Source organism: Penaeus japonicus, unplaced genomic scaffold (assembly GCF_977035675.1).
Source record: "Penaeus japonicus unplaced genomic scaffold, GWHDUDI00000001_assembly GWHDUDI00000002, whole genome shotgun sequence".
Classification (NCBI taxonomy): domain Eukaryota; kingdom Metazoa; phylum Arthropoda; class Malacostraca; order Decapoda; family Penaeidae; genus Penaeus; species Penaeus japonicus.
Window position 1 is genome coordinate 5,070,300 of NW_028234404.1, and position 12,915 is coordinate 5,083,214.

At 42.2% G+C, this 12,915-nt stretch overlaps 1 protein-coding gene across 1 annotated transcript in view; it reads right to left on the minus strand.

Annotated features, from left to right (window-relative positions):
- LOC122266369 (uncharacterized) overlaps positions 1 to 12,915 on the minus strand; it is a 65,854-nt gene that overhangs the window by 10,898 nt on the left and 42,041 nt on the right. The window contains exons 2-10 of the mRNA XM_086544501.1: positions 10,418 to 10,547; positions 8,618 to 9,849; positions 8,014 to 8,169; positions 5,564 to 5,741; positions 4,695 to 5,290; positions 4,331 to 4,516; positions 3,891 to 4,061; positions 1,849 to 1,931; positions 1 to 991 (exon numbers count right to left, since the gene is read on the minus strand). The exon at positions 1 to 991 is cut by the window's left edge and continues 1,080 nt beyond it. Coding sequence (XP_086400627.1) covers positions 1 to 991; positions 1,849 to 1,931; positions 3,891 to 4,061; positions 4,331 to 4,516; positions 4,695 to 5,290; positions 5,564 to 5,741; positions 8,014 to 8,169; positions 8,618 to 9,849; positions 10,418 to 10,547 — 3,723 coding nt within the window. The remainder of the gene's footprint in view (positions 992 to 1,848; positions 1,932 to 3,890; positions 4,062 to 4,330; positions 4,517 to 4,694; positions 5,291 to 5,563; positions 5,742 to 8,013; positions 8,170 to 8,617; positions 9,850 to 10,417; positions 10,548 to 12,915) is intronic.

The window sequence follows — 12,915 nt, forward strand, 5'->3', positions numbered from 1 at the left end:
ACTAGAATTAAGGCCTCCATACCGGCTGTCCCAAAGAAGTGACTGCTCTGTAGCTGATCCTGTATTCCCTTCAGAAGGACTAGCACTTTTGTCCGTCTTTTTATTTTCACTAGCATTCACTTTAGTACACAGGCCTCCACGCCGGCTGTCCCAGAGGAGCGACTCATTACTAGTTTTTTCAGCACAAGGATTTTCAAATTTAGCACCTCCACCTTCGAGTTTACTATCAGAATTAAGGCCCCCATACCTGCTGTCCCAGAGAAGAGACTCATTAGCAGGAGCCTCTACTTTTAAAGCACCATCAGATGTAGGATTTTTATCACATTTACCATTGCCCTCCAAGCCCCCATACCTACTGTCCCAAAGAAGAGACTCACTGGCAGCAGTGTTGTCCTTTGAAAGGCCTTCAGATTTTATGTGGGAATGAGCATGTGTTGCAAGGGCTGCACTGATTACCATGTCTGCACTGTGTGATGCAACATACTGCACTGCACTAGCCACACCACCTCCACAGGTCTCTATACTGGGCTTGGGCACTGTAGCTTCTGTCACTGGGTCATTTGGTACAATGTTTACGGGGGCACTGATACCCGCCTCGGCTCCAGGACGATCCAAGTCTCTGTGCTCAATTGCCGAGACATTATGTCTCACTGTCGAGCGGGAGTCATCGCTCGATGCCGTGTCCTCAAGTGGAATGGCTGAAGGTGAGATTGAGTTACTTGGTAGATCTAAGCAGGTTGTAGATGTGAAAGGTCCTCCCGTCTCCATGTCATTCGTGTCATTGGGAGAGAAGGGCTTCAGCGGTTCCTCAGATGTGTCATGTGTGGCTGAACAGAGGATATCAGTGATGCCTAGATCCTTGCCATGGCTTACAGGAATGTCTGACAGCTTCTTGCCTCCGATGACATCTCTCTTAGAGTATGGGAGCGGAGGATCAACATTGGTTTCAGCATTGATTGTTCCTCTGCTGGTGGCAGGCCTAAGACTCCCACTGGAAGAGATAAATTGTTAGATAATACTTCTAATAATCTATGTACTGAACTATTAAAGTAAAGGACACAAATATTCTACCTAAAAGAGAATTTTGTGTCCAAAAACATTTCTTAAATATACATATACATATAATTTCCTCATGTTGCATGTATTGTGTAAGCCCATTTCACAATTAGATATATTTCCCCTCACCCTTCTTCCTAATAACAAGGCTCCCAATATCAGCTTTCAACCATATAGTGTCCAAATAACTTTGCAGAAATCAAATTCTTATTTGATTACAAAATAATATGACAAAGAACACAAAGCAATAAAACATAATGGATGGGTAGATGGAGAAGAGAAGAGAAGAGAAGAGAAGAGAAGAGAAGAGAAGAGAAGAGAAGAGAAGAGAAGAGAAGAGAAGAGAAGAGAAGAGAAGACAAGAGAAGAGAAGACAAGAGAAGAGAAGACAAGAGAAGAGAAGACAAGAGAAGAGAAGACAAGAGAAGAGAAGACAAGAGAAGAGAAGACAAGACAAGACAAGAGAAGACAAGAGAAGAGAAGACAAGACAAGACAAGAGAAGACAAGAGAAGAGAAGACAAGACAAGAGAAGAGAAGACAAGAGAAGAGAAGACAAGAGAAGAGAAGACAAGAGAAGAGAAGAGAAGAGAAGAGAAGACAAGAGAAGAGAAGAGAGGAAAAAAAAAAGGGATGGAAAGATTGGAAGAAATTTAATCTTCAAGAACATCTTCAAGTTTTTGCAGTACTACTTGTACTACCACTACCACCACCACCACCACCACCACCACCACCACCACCACCACCACCACCACCACTACTACTACTACTACTACTACAAAAAAAATGCTTACTTTTGGGTCTGGTACTGAGTAGATAGTTGCTTGGCTTGACTCAGGTCTGATCCATCAAGTATTGCTTCTACGTAAAGGTTGACCTGAGTGAGGAGAGCATTCACATTAACCCATTGCGTACGGGTGTCATGACATACATGACGTAGGAGCTTTGGCCTGACGACGGGCGTCATGACGTACACGACGTTCGGGGATTTTGGATCACTATGCTATTTTATTTTGCTATGAAAAAGGAATGAGTGATGATGGCTACTGCAGTCCTAATTACTATAATTACCGTAATATCGTGCAAGCTTAACGTCCAAAACCTAGATGGCACCACTTTTTTCTAGCACCAGCAGGTGAGAGAGCCTTGAATGGCACCCATCCACGGTCTCTAGCATGCACTGTCTCTATGGAGCGATGGCACACACTAAGTTGATGAACCCTTGCTCTAAAGTACCGCCGATGAAGGATGTGCAGGCAGAACGAGAAGAGGAAGGTGACTCAATCCATACCCAGTGTCTAAAATGTGCTCCTGTGCCAATATGGATGTCTTTCACTGTGGCACTCACAGTCACAAGCACAGGTTTCATTGCTCTTCCCTACCTCTTCTTGTTATCTTTATTGTAGGTGGTTATATGTTTCGTATTCGTTCATGACAGCACAAAAATACGAAAAAATAAAGTTGCCTTTTGTCCTCCCATAAAACAGCAATACTTCTATCACATTGAGTATAAAGAAAATAATGAGCTAATATGGATAACATACTACAATTTTAGTCAACTGCAGCACTGATAGAGCCTGTCATACGGCACATGTAAGTCTCTAAACTCAATAAAACACACAAAAAAATAAAAAACAAAAACCGCTCTAGTTTTACAATGAATGACTAAAAGAGATTTGGATGCTTCAAATTATATTGCTTCAAGTGGTCTCTCTCTAAAATAAAATCTATCCTGGAGGCTGGGCAAGCAAATTTATCTCCGTCTGCAATGGGTTAATCCAGTGCAGATGGGGATAGATTTGCTTGCCTGGACCCAAGGGCAGGCACTTATCCCACCTGGACAGATGGGTTTTATAAATTGCTAACACTCACGCTCTCTTTCATTCACTCCTTACAATACTAGTAATTGTCCAAATAACCATCCCAATAAAAATAGCATGAAGAGATGGGGAAGAGGAAGGAGAACTATGCTTTGACTAACTATGACAGCACAAAGAAGCCATATTGACACAAGGGCACACTGCAGATGCTGCACATGGTCTGAATCACCTTATTCTGCCTGCAGATTGGCATCTTGTATGTTGTTGCTCTCTAAAGCTGGCACTCGGTAAAGCCTGTGGATGGGTGGCCTTCAAGGCTTTCCTTCCTGCTGGTGCTAGGGGAGAGTGGTGTCATCTATGTTTGGGATATTAACCCATTAACATTGGGTGACAAGATATCATGTCATGTGATGACAGTTCTTACTGCAGAGGACAAAATATCATACCATGGCTTTTCTTATGGCTGGTACACTGGATGATCTGACATGTAGCAGTCTGCCATGGCCAGAGCGGGTGAATAGCCCAAGGTATCAGGCCTATGTGCTTGAAATACCCTGGCATTTAGATAGATTGGAGGCAAAACTGCCTCGTCATCAATGGGTTATACTAAACCTATTTTGGTGACTATTACACAACAATCACAGTGTTTATAACTGCAACTGTCATAATCACTAAATGGAGTCATTACTCAGTATAATAAGGAAACACTCCTTTAACATCAAATACACCACAAAAACTGTTGTCACATATGTCTTGAATCATTAGGCCAAAATCCCTTAGAGTAATGTATGTCATGACAACCATCTGCATTGGTTTAGCGACAGATAAAATTCAAGGAATGGTGTAGACAGAGGCCCGGGACGAGATATGAGGGCAAGCCCGGCACTCGGGTTGAGCGAGCGGGCAGCCCAGGCTCACGGCTTGTGCATCCGAGAATCTCGAGGCGTTTGGCTTATGCATTCGAGTTGACAAAACACTAATCCCCGTCTAGAAGGCAACCACAGAAGACACATTACCTTCCATACATGATCTTCACATCCGATGAAATGGGCCACAAGCCTTGTGTTCATCAGGCTGGCAAGACGATCACACGGTTTTAGACTCAGGCTCTTCCCGCTACTCTTTTGTAAACGACACTTCACTGCTTGGGCTGGTACTTTTGCTAGAGTTTCTGGGAGGGGCTTCAACTGTGGGGGAACAGAATATTTTGAATACATTTGTTTGTTCACCTTAGTCTATGTTGGTTCTTTGTGCTATTTCATTTCACATGATTATCATCAAATTACTCAGCAAGATTTTGACCTATTTCATTAGTCACTGCGCGCTTTTATTATCTACCCGGTGGGAGCAGCATTACAGGTTAATCTTCAGAAATAATTAAGAAAATACATTTATCATAAATAAGCCACTGATTCCTAATAAAATTCTAATATACTGAATCCCTATCCCTCTTCACCTCATACAACTGAAGGCATTGCTCCTTCCCCACATCAATCATGAGGACCTTGAACATGCTGCCCTGCACCTGGGTCACTTGAGCTCTGTGCCATGTGTCCTTGCCCTTTATGGCCACCAATGAACCACACTTGAAGGGTTCTATTTTGGAATAGTTGCACAACTCACTCATCTTCTGAGTACAAGCCTGCAAAAAGAGAGAATCTGAATAAAAACATAATATTCTTCTGGACATGGAACAAAGAAATGTCATTTAACCAAGGATTTTCAAAACACCAGTGACAGTATGTAGACAGATCAGAAACTCAAAGGAGGAAACTTTGCAAGGAGAAAAAGAGGAGGAAATAGTAGGAAAGAAAACATACCTTGAGGAACTCCTCGCTCTCCTCCAGTACCAGATAAAAGCACGACAGACCTGCCTCCCACGTCAACCTGCAGAACTTCAAGGAACCTTCAGCAGGTTTTACTCTTTCCAGCTGTTCATACTTCTCTGTATGGCTCGAGTGACTCTTTGTGCCACCAGGCATCAGCCGGTCTTTCTGTCGCCATAGTGGTACCTCCTTTGAAAATTTGGGGTCAGTGCGATTGTCTGCCTGGCTGGACTGGTAAGAGACATGATAAAGTTCACTTCGGTGCTGCTGAAAGGTATTCTGATGTTGTCTGGGCGAGTAATACTGCTGCTGTTGCCATGGCACTTTGTACTTTGTATTTTGTGCATCTAAAGGGTATTCCTGTTGTTGCTGTTGGTGGAAGCGACCCTGGTAGAAACGGCGCTCTCTCTCATGATGGTAAGGCTGATGGTAATGGCGCTGATATTGAGAAGGCAATCTCTGCTGCAGCTGCGACTGCTGAGCTTGCAGCAAAAGCTCCTGTTGTGGCTGTACCTCCAACTGAGGTGGGGTGGAGGGACTGGATGTGTGCCGCTGTTGCATACGGGAGATTACTGCCCCTAAGCTGAAACCTGCCAAAAAGCCACACATCAATTAGAACTGTAAATGAAGTGGACTGAAAAGGTAACGATCATTACAGAAGAATACATAAAAATGTTACCCACCATAGTAATCACCTTATGCAAAGACTGAAGAGGAAATTCTTTTCAAAATAAATAGCAAAATAAAGTGTATGCTCCACACAAAGATTTGAGAGACAGCTAGGAATAATAGGGTAATCAAGAGAAAAAGTGCTCTGGTTTTTAACCACCCATATTAATCAAGAAAAAAACAAAAAAACTCACTAAGTTTGTTTGTGTTATTGTTTATTTCCTTTTCCTCCGTTTGCTTCTTGTGCCGCAAGAGCTGGTTGAGGGAGACCTCGCTGGAATAAGCAATCAGCTCCACCACTCCAACGCTTCCAATAACTGGAATTTCCTTGCGGCCAACAACCTGAACCTTAAACATAGTCTCATCAATCACCTGGAACGAAAAAAATATATATGTCATTAGATACTTGACCACTTCACACAATTATAAAAGATTCAATGAAAAAGTAACATCTCCAACTGATGTTCACAGGGACCAGACAGCAACAATCAATAAACTGGGATTTAACCCTATGATGACGGTGGGTCACACCTGTGTGACACAGTTAAATGTCCGATGACGGGGCGTCACACCAATGTGACATTCCCGATGCAATATTGGCCCGGGGTAGGGGGTTTCCACTTATCGCCGGGCCCATCGGGAATGGGTTAATTGGATGACTGTTTTAGAATATGATGTGTGTAGTAAAAGAAAAGAATAGTCTGAAGTTCTATTTGTATATCTATACTTGTGTATTTCTCTTTCTCTTCAAGTATGGCCATATAGTTCATGACTGAGGCATCTGTGTTTAAAAGAGAGTAATCTTTTAGATATTAACAGTTGAACAAAGAGTCCAGGACTCATTTATGATCAAGCCTGAACAAAGCCGTTCTTAGTTTCTGGAATCCCTAAAGAGTATAATTCAACATGCAATACAAGAGAAAAGCCATCATGCCTGGGAAGGGGTATACATTCAAGGACTAAGGCTGGGAAAGAATAATATTTGTTCTTTGGTACCTGACAATTTGCAAGTGCAAATTCTTTTTTGTGAAATAAAAGTCAATGCTGTAATAGCTGTAACACAGCAGTATGATCTCAGAATGACATCAGTTGGACATGTCATAATTTTGTATGGTTCAATTAACCCATTGCGAACGGGTATCATGACATGCATGACGCAGGAACTTTGGCCTGACAATAGGCAGCATGACGTACATGATATTTGGTGATTTTGGAACACTGCTATTTCATTGTGCTATGAGTAAGGAGTGGTGATGATGGCAATTGCAGAGAATTACTATAATTATGTAATAGTAAGCAAACCTAACATCCAAAACCTAGATGGCACCACTTTCTTCTAGCACCAGCAGGAGAGAGAGCATTGAATGGCACCCATCCATGGTCTCTAACAAGCACTATCTTTAGAGAGCAATGGCACACAGCAAGTTGATGACCTCATGCTTTCAAGTACTGCCGATGAAGGATGTGCAGGCAGAACGAGAAGAAAAAGGTGATTCAAATAATACCCAGTGTCTAAAATGCGCTTCTGTGCCAATATGGATGCCTTTTACTGTGGCACTCACAGTCACAAGCACAGGATTCCTTCCTCTTCCCTACCTCTTCATGTTATTTTTATTGTAGGTAGTTATGTTTCTTATTCGTTCATAACAGCACAAATATACGAAAAAAAAAAGTTGCTTTTTGTCCTCCCATAAGACAGCAATACTTCCATCACACTGAGTATAAAGAAATAATGAGCTAATATGGATCATATACTACAATTTTAGTCAACTTCAAGCATTGATAGAGTGTCATATGGTACATATAGGTCCTAAACACCAAAAAAAATAAAAAATAAAAAAAATAAAACACAAAAATGGCTCTAGTTTAATAAAAAGTGACTGAAAGAGAGTGAGAAAATTCAAATTTTGTTGCTTCAAGCTGCCTCGCTCTGAGATAAAACCCAACTTGAAGACTGGGCAAGTGAATCTATCCCCCGTTCACAATGGGTTAACACTATTCAATTATCATCATGATTATCAATACACTAATGGTTTAATCCCAGCAAAAAAACAAACAAAAAAACTGCAGATTCCTTTGAGTACCACACTCATCAAAATGTAATAAGATATCACCTGAAAGTCACAAGCGGCTACTATCACAGACACAAGTGAAATAAATTTAGATGATTAAGTTTCTTGGCTTTTAACGCACATTTTTTATCTTTGTTTCTTAAATTATGTCTCTTGCTCTTGTTTCAGAAGAAATGGATTCTATAATTCCATATCAGCTAAAAATAGTGAATCTGCTAGATATTACAAAAGAACCTACTTGGGAAGCCTACATCAAACATATGAAGATGATACATATTAACCCACACAGGACGGGTGGTACAGCATGTGTACCGCGCATTCAAAAGCCCAGTTGCTGGGCGGCACAGTATTGTGCCAGCTATTCAATTGATTTAGGCCTAATAATTCGAACGCCCCGGCATTTGGACATTCTAGGCTAGAAATCCCCCGTCGGGAATGGGTTAAATACATCATATAATAATTAAAAAAAAAAGTATTAAAGCCAAGACTACCTTTTCTTTTGATCTAAAAAAAAATAATAAAAAAATTAATTAATTACTTAATATGCAAAGTAAATAACCACTGCCATTTACCTCGTTGATATCTTCCAATGACAGCGGCTTCTGGTCCACCTCATGGAGTATGCAGGGCAGTGCCTGAGAGGGAGCCAACTCCACTATGGAGCAGTGTATGGCTCTCAAGGAATTTCTAGGAAGACTTGATTCATTGCCATAGTCAACATATCTGATCTGTGAAAGGTGGAACGGCAGAATAAAATGTACGATCTCTATTTTGTAAAGTCCAGGCGAAAAGTCGAGGGTAATGGAGATAAGAAATGGCGTAGATGTGAATAAGAATAATAAATAGAAGGAATTAAGAAAAGAGAAGGAAGAGTAAGAAAGTGGGTGATGGTACTGGAGAGGGAGGGAAAAGAGAAGGAAAGGGAAGAGGGGACGGAAGAGGAGGAAAGAAGACAAAAATCAAGGAAGGGGAGGATGGGAAAGGGGATGGAAGATGAATAGGAGGAAAGGATTAAAGCAAAATTATCACGAGAACTAATCAAGATATCTGCACAAAAAAATACATGACTAAAATTTTCAAATATTAAAACTCAATTCAAGAATACTATTTCTTTTTCAGATTTTTCCAAAAACATCATCACAAGTTTAACAATGTTTAAAAGTCATTACCACATACATGAATAGAGTCTGCTGAATTGAGGACAGTAGCCCTGTACCAGCATTCATCATCTGGAAAAAGTGCAAGACATGACTGCTGCTTCTCTGGATATTGAAGGGGGCCTGCAACCTTTGCAGCTTCCTGAACACTTTGGTGGATTTTGCTGAGCATTTCTTCATTTTCACACAACATAAGGTACAGGACAGCACTCTCTTCATCAATGTATGAAATGTTGACCAGGGAACTGTCGAGTAGGACCTCTTGCTTGTAACTGCAAGTTATTAAATCCAATAGAGAATTATTCCCACTGGTGAATAGCTTCACTGTTGTTGGAACATCCTTGCCAATCTTCACAAGACTAGCCACAAGTTTCCTCTCTTTTACCAGCACCTCAAACCTGTTAGAGATGTCCTTATCTTCGGAAAAGGACAACCCATCTAGACAACACCTATACACTAGCAGTGGAATCTTGGCCATTCCCTCTGGGAGCAACCACAGGTCTTTCTCATTCAACAGGGCTTTGTTGCCTTCATCAACATAATACACAGAATACATCTTGTCTTTGAGTTTGTTTGTGATGAGGGCTCTGCTATGGCCCCCATGAATTTTGTTTGGGCAGACAACTGCATCTCCAATATCAAAGCTGCCTTTCAAGAGCTTCCCTGTCAGAACAAGAATCTTCAGCTTGTCCCTCAATGAGGAGATTTGCTCCTTCTGTCGCCAGAACTGGAGGCAAAACTTCCACGGCCCCTTCTCAACAGTAGTGACATATGCTTCCTCTTTTATGCCCAATGGCATCTTCCACTGTGAATAGGCAGCCCTTGGAGGAGGAAGGGCAGGGTTCTCTGCTTTACTTTCCACTTTTACATTGCTATTCCCAGTCAGTGCACCTACACTGATGAGGGGTTTTGTAGACATCTTAGCAAGACCTGCCACCAGCATACTGAAGACTAATGGGAGCTTCTGATGATCAAGAGGGCATATGTAGCTGGTTCCATCTGGGTGCCTCTCAAAAACTGCATCAACTGTCTTGTTGAGCAACATGCACTTAAGCCATTTCTCAGCCTCAGCCAATTGATCCTCAACTGGCATCACATCAGCAAGCACAAATTGCTGGCAAGATGGAGGATATTTAGCTGCAGACACATGGTTGGGGCAATAGTATAGGTGGCTTAACCTAACTTGGATGTCAGGACAGCATTCATCAACTAGTAGAACCCTTAGATAACCTTTAGGCACTTCACTCATATCTGTAAAGATACAATATCTACATCAGCAAATGTACAGATAGTCATTGAACGTGTGTGAAGAAAATCTGATCAATATCAAGATGTGGATAGTAATAATTGATATGAACTATATATTTTCTTTTGCTTTACCTTTCGTTATTCTTAACATACAAAACTGTTAATGTAATTATAATCAATAATAAAAAATACTATAAATCAACAAGTTGTCTGACAGAAAATATATAACCAAATAAACATATTTCATATCTAACCATAGGTCTTCAATACAGAATTTGTATAAAAATCAAGTATTCTTTGAGTGTGGCCCTCAAATTAGGGTCAGTCAGGTTACACTTTTTTCCTGCCCATTTGGCCTTATTGCATAATTCACTTAAGATTATCAACACAGCATAGGTAGTGGGAAGTAAGGAAAAGAAAAGAAAAAAGGCCAAATCAATTCATAGAACTAGATAAAACAGAATGCTAGATATAAAGTCATGTTGTATAAAAAAAAAAAAAAAAAGCAGAAAAATGAGGGAGGACTGTCACAAGACATGCAAGAAAGAGGGGAATTCCAAGAAAACATTACCTGTGATGACGGCCCTACACAGTCTCGGCTTTCCATTATCATCAATCACAGTTACAGCTACGAGGTTTCGGTTGCATAATTCTGAGGCAGGTAGAGTGCTAAAACTGCTTGCACCAAGTAAGCCACTTATCTGAAATCAAAGTGCTTTTCATTAGAGTGAGTCTTCTCACCAATGACTGTTAGTTTTCCAGAACACGCCAATTCATCACCTTTACCAGTACCCACTATTGCATTTCCACTTGATTCACCAGTAACATGCACTCCTCCACAGTACAAATTATGTACAAAATATATTGAATAGAATTTAATTTGGAGAAGTATGTACAATTACCTTCCTTGAAAAACAATACTTGGATAATGAATTGGTTTAATATTGCCATTTCTAGCTTTCCATTGCCTCCTTAACCCAATGACGACGGGTGACACACCCGTGTGACGCGGCAAATAGAGCGTGACGACGGTATGTTACACCGGTGCGACTCACCAGCAAATCGTCAACGACGGGTGTCACACTCATGTGACATGTCTGAAAATATTCAAGTTGATGGAGAATGATGTACGGGAGTGTTCTAAGGCAAGATATAATTGAAATAAGGTGATTTTAGGACTTTAAACATAATTGTTTATTGACACTATATGCTTGCGTAATTTCTGCCTTTGCCGTGCACCACCAACAACAGTGGGCTGCAGGTAAAGTAAATAGGTAAAAGCAGAGATTTTACCTGAAATTACATGAGTTTCCCCGTCACGTGTGTGACGTCATGATGTTTTGTCACGTGAATCGCTCGTGCTCATTTACGTGAAGTCACGTGCGACCGACGTCACAGCATGTGTCATCATGATGACGTTTTGTCTCGACAAAACATCACCATTTACGTAAAATCACGTGAGACCAATGTCACAGGATACGTCATTCCATTGACCTGATTAGCCAACTTCTTCCACATAGTTTGATATGACGTTGCTATCGGGCAACTGGCAGGAAATTGGGGCAATCCTTGGGTATAAAAGGAGGTCAATGACCCCCATAAAATCGCTCGACATAGCTCCGAAGAGAAAGAGCCAAACACTCCTCCTCCCCTCCTCCTGTTCCGATGTTGATGAACCTCAGCCATCAACATCCGGGTTACGCCTAAGACCTGCCTTCTCTGCCTCGCGAAGACTGATGTCCCCCGACTTTTCCTCTGACTGGGAGAGTAGCAGGGACGAATACGTTCCTCGCAGGGCAGAGGACAATGATAATAGTCCAAGCTCAGAGGACGAGCTGGACTATGTCAGCCAGGCGGACACAACCCTTGAAAGTGACGAGCCTTTGTCCACCTTCGCCACCAAAGTGTGGCGGAGGAACGAACCTGGGACTCCTAATTTCGTTTGATGAAGGAGGGATAACGTCCCAAAAAAGGTTCGGGTTTGCTGGTTCTCCTGGGGTCAAGGCAGACCTGGATGAAACCAGCAGCCCCCTTGAGATCTTCCAGTCTTTTTTCACGGACGATCCTCTTCGACACATCATCCGCGAGACCAATAGGTGAGTTTGTAATTTTTCACTGTTATTGTCTCCTATATTATTACAGTTTGAGTGTATTTAACCCGTTTATTGAATTTGGAATTGTGTTACTGACGTTTGCTTTTTGTCTGCTTCTAGGTATGCAAGGATCTCTCCTCCTGTCTCCCCTCACGTGAGGAAGTGGACTCCCATGTCCAAGGAGGAGCTGATGGCGTACTTTGGTATGCGGGTGACCATGGTGTTTCACAAGATTCTGTGCTACCGGGATTTCTGGTCCCACCATCCAACCGTTCGTGTCAAGCTTTTTCCACGGACGATGTCCCGGGATAGGTTTGACCACCTGACTACCCACCTCCATTTCACGCATCTGGAGGATGGGGAACAGTTCCTGAGGACCATTTGTGGAAGCTCTGACCGGTTATTGAGACCGTGGTCCCCGAGAAAGACATTGCCATTGACGAGTCCTTGTGGAAGTTCCACGGGAGACTGAGGTTTGTTACCTTCAACAAAAATAAGCGGGCCAGGTTTGAGTTGAAGGTTTACAAATTGTCGGCCAGTACTGGCCCGTCCAGCGGATACACTTCATGTTTCCGGATTTAAATGGGCCAGGATAAGAGCACTATGCCGGCCTCGACAAAGGCAGTCCTGGACTTGTTGGAGATGAGTCGTAGCATGGGGAGAGGGTACTGTGTCTTTGTAGACTACTGGTACACTTACCCATCTCTCTTCCACACTCTCCAGTTCCGATGGACTAATGCAGTGGGGACAGTGAGGGTGACCCATAAGTGGATGTCCTGTAACCTCACTGTGAAACGAAGGGGCGACGTGGACTATAGGAGCAGCAACACAGGGTTGTTAGCTCTACAGTGGAAGGACTGTAACATTGTTACGATGCTCTCCACTGTCCACAATGCTCAGGTCGAGGAGGGAGGGAAGCCCCACGTCTTTGCCGACTACAATGTTGGCATGAAGGGCATCGATGTTGGAGACCAAT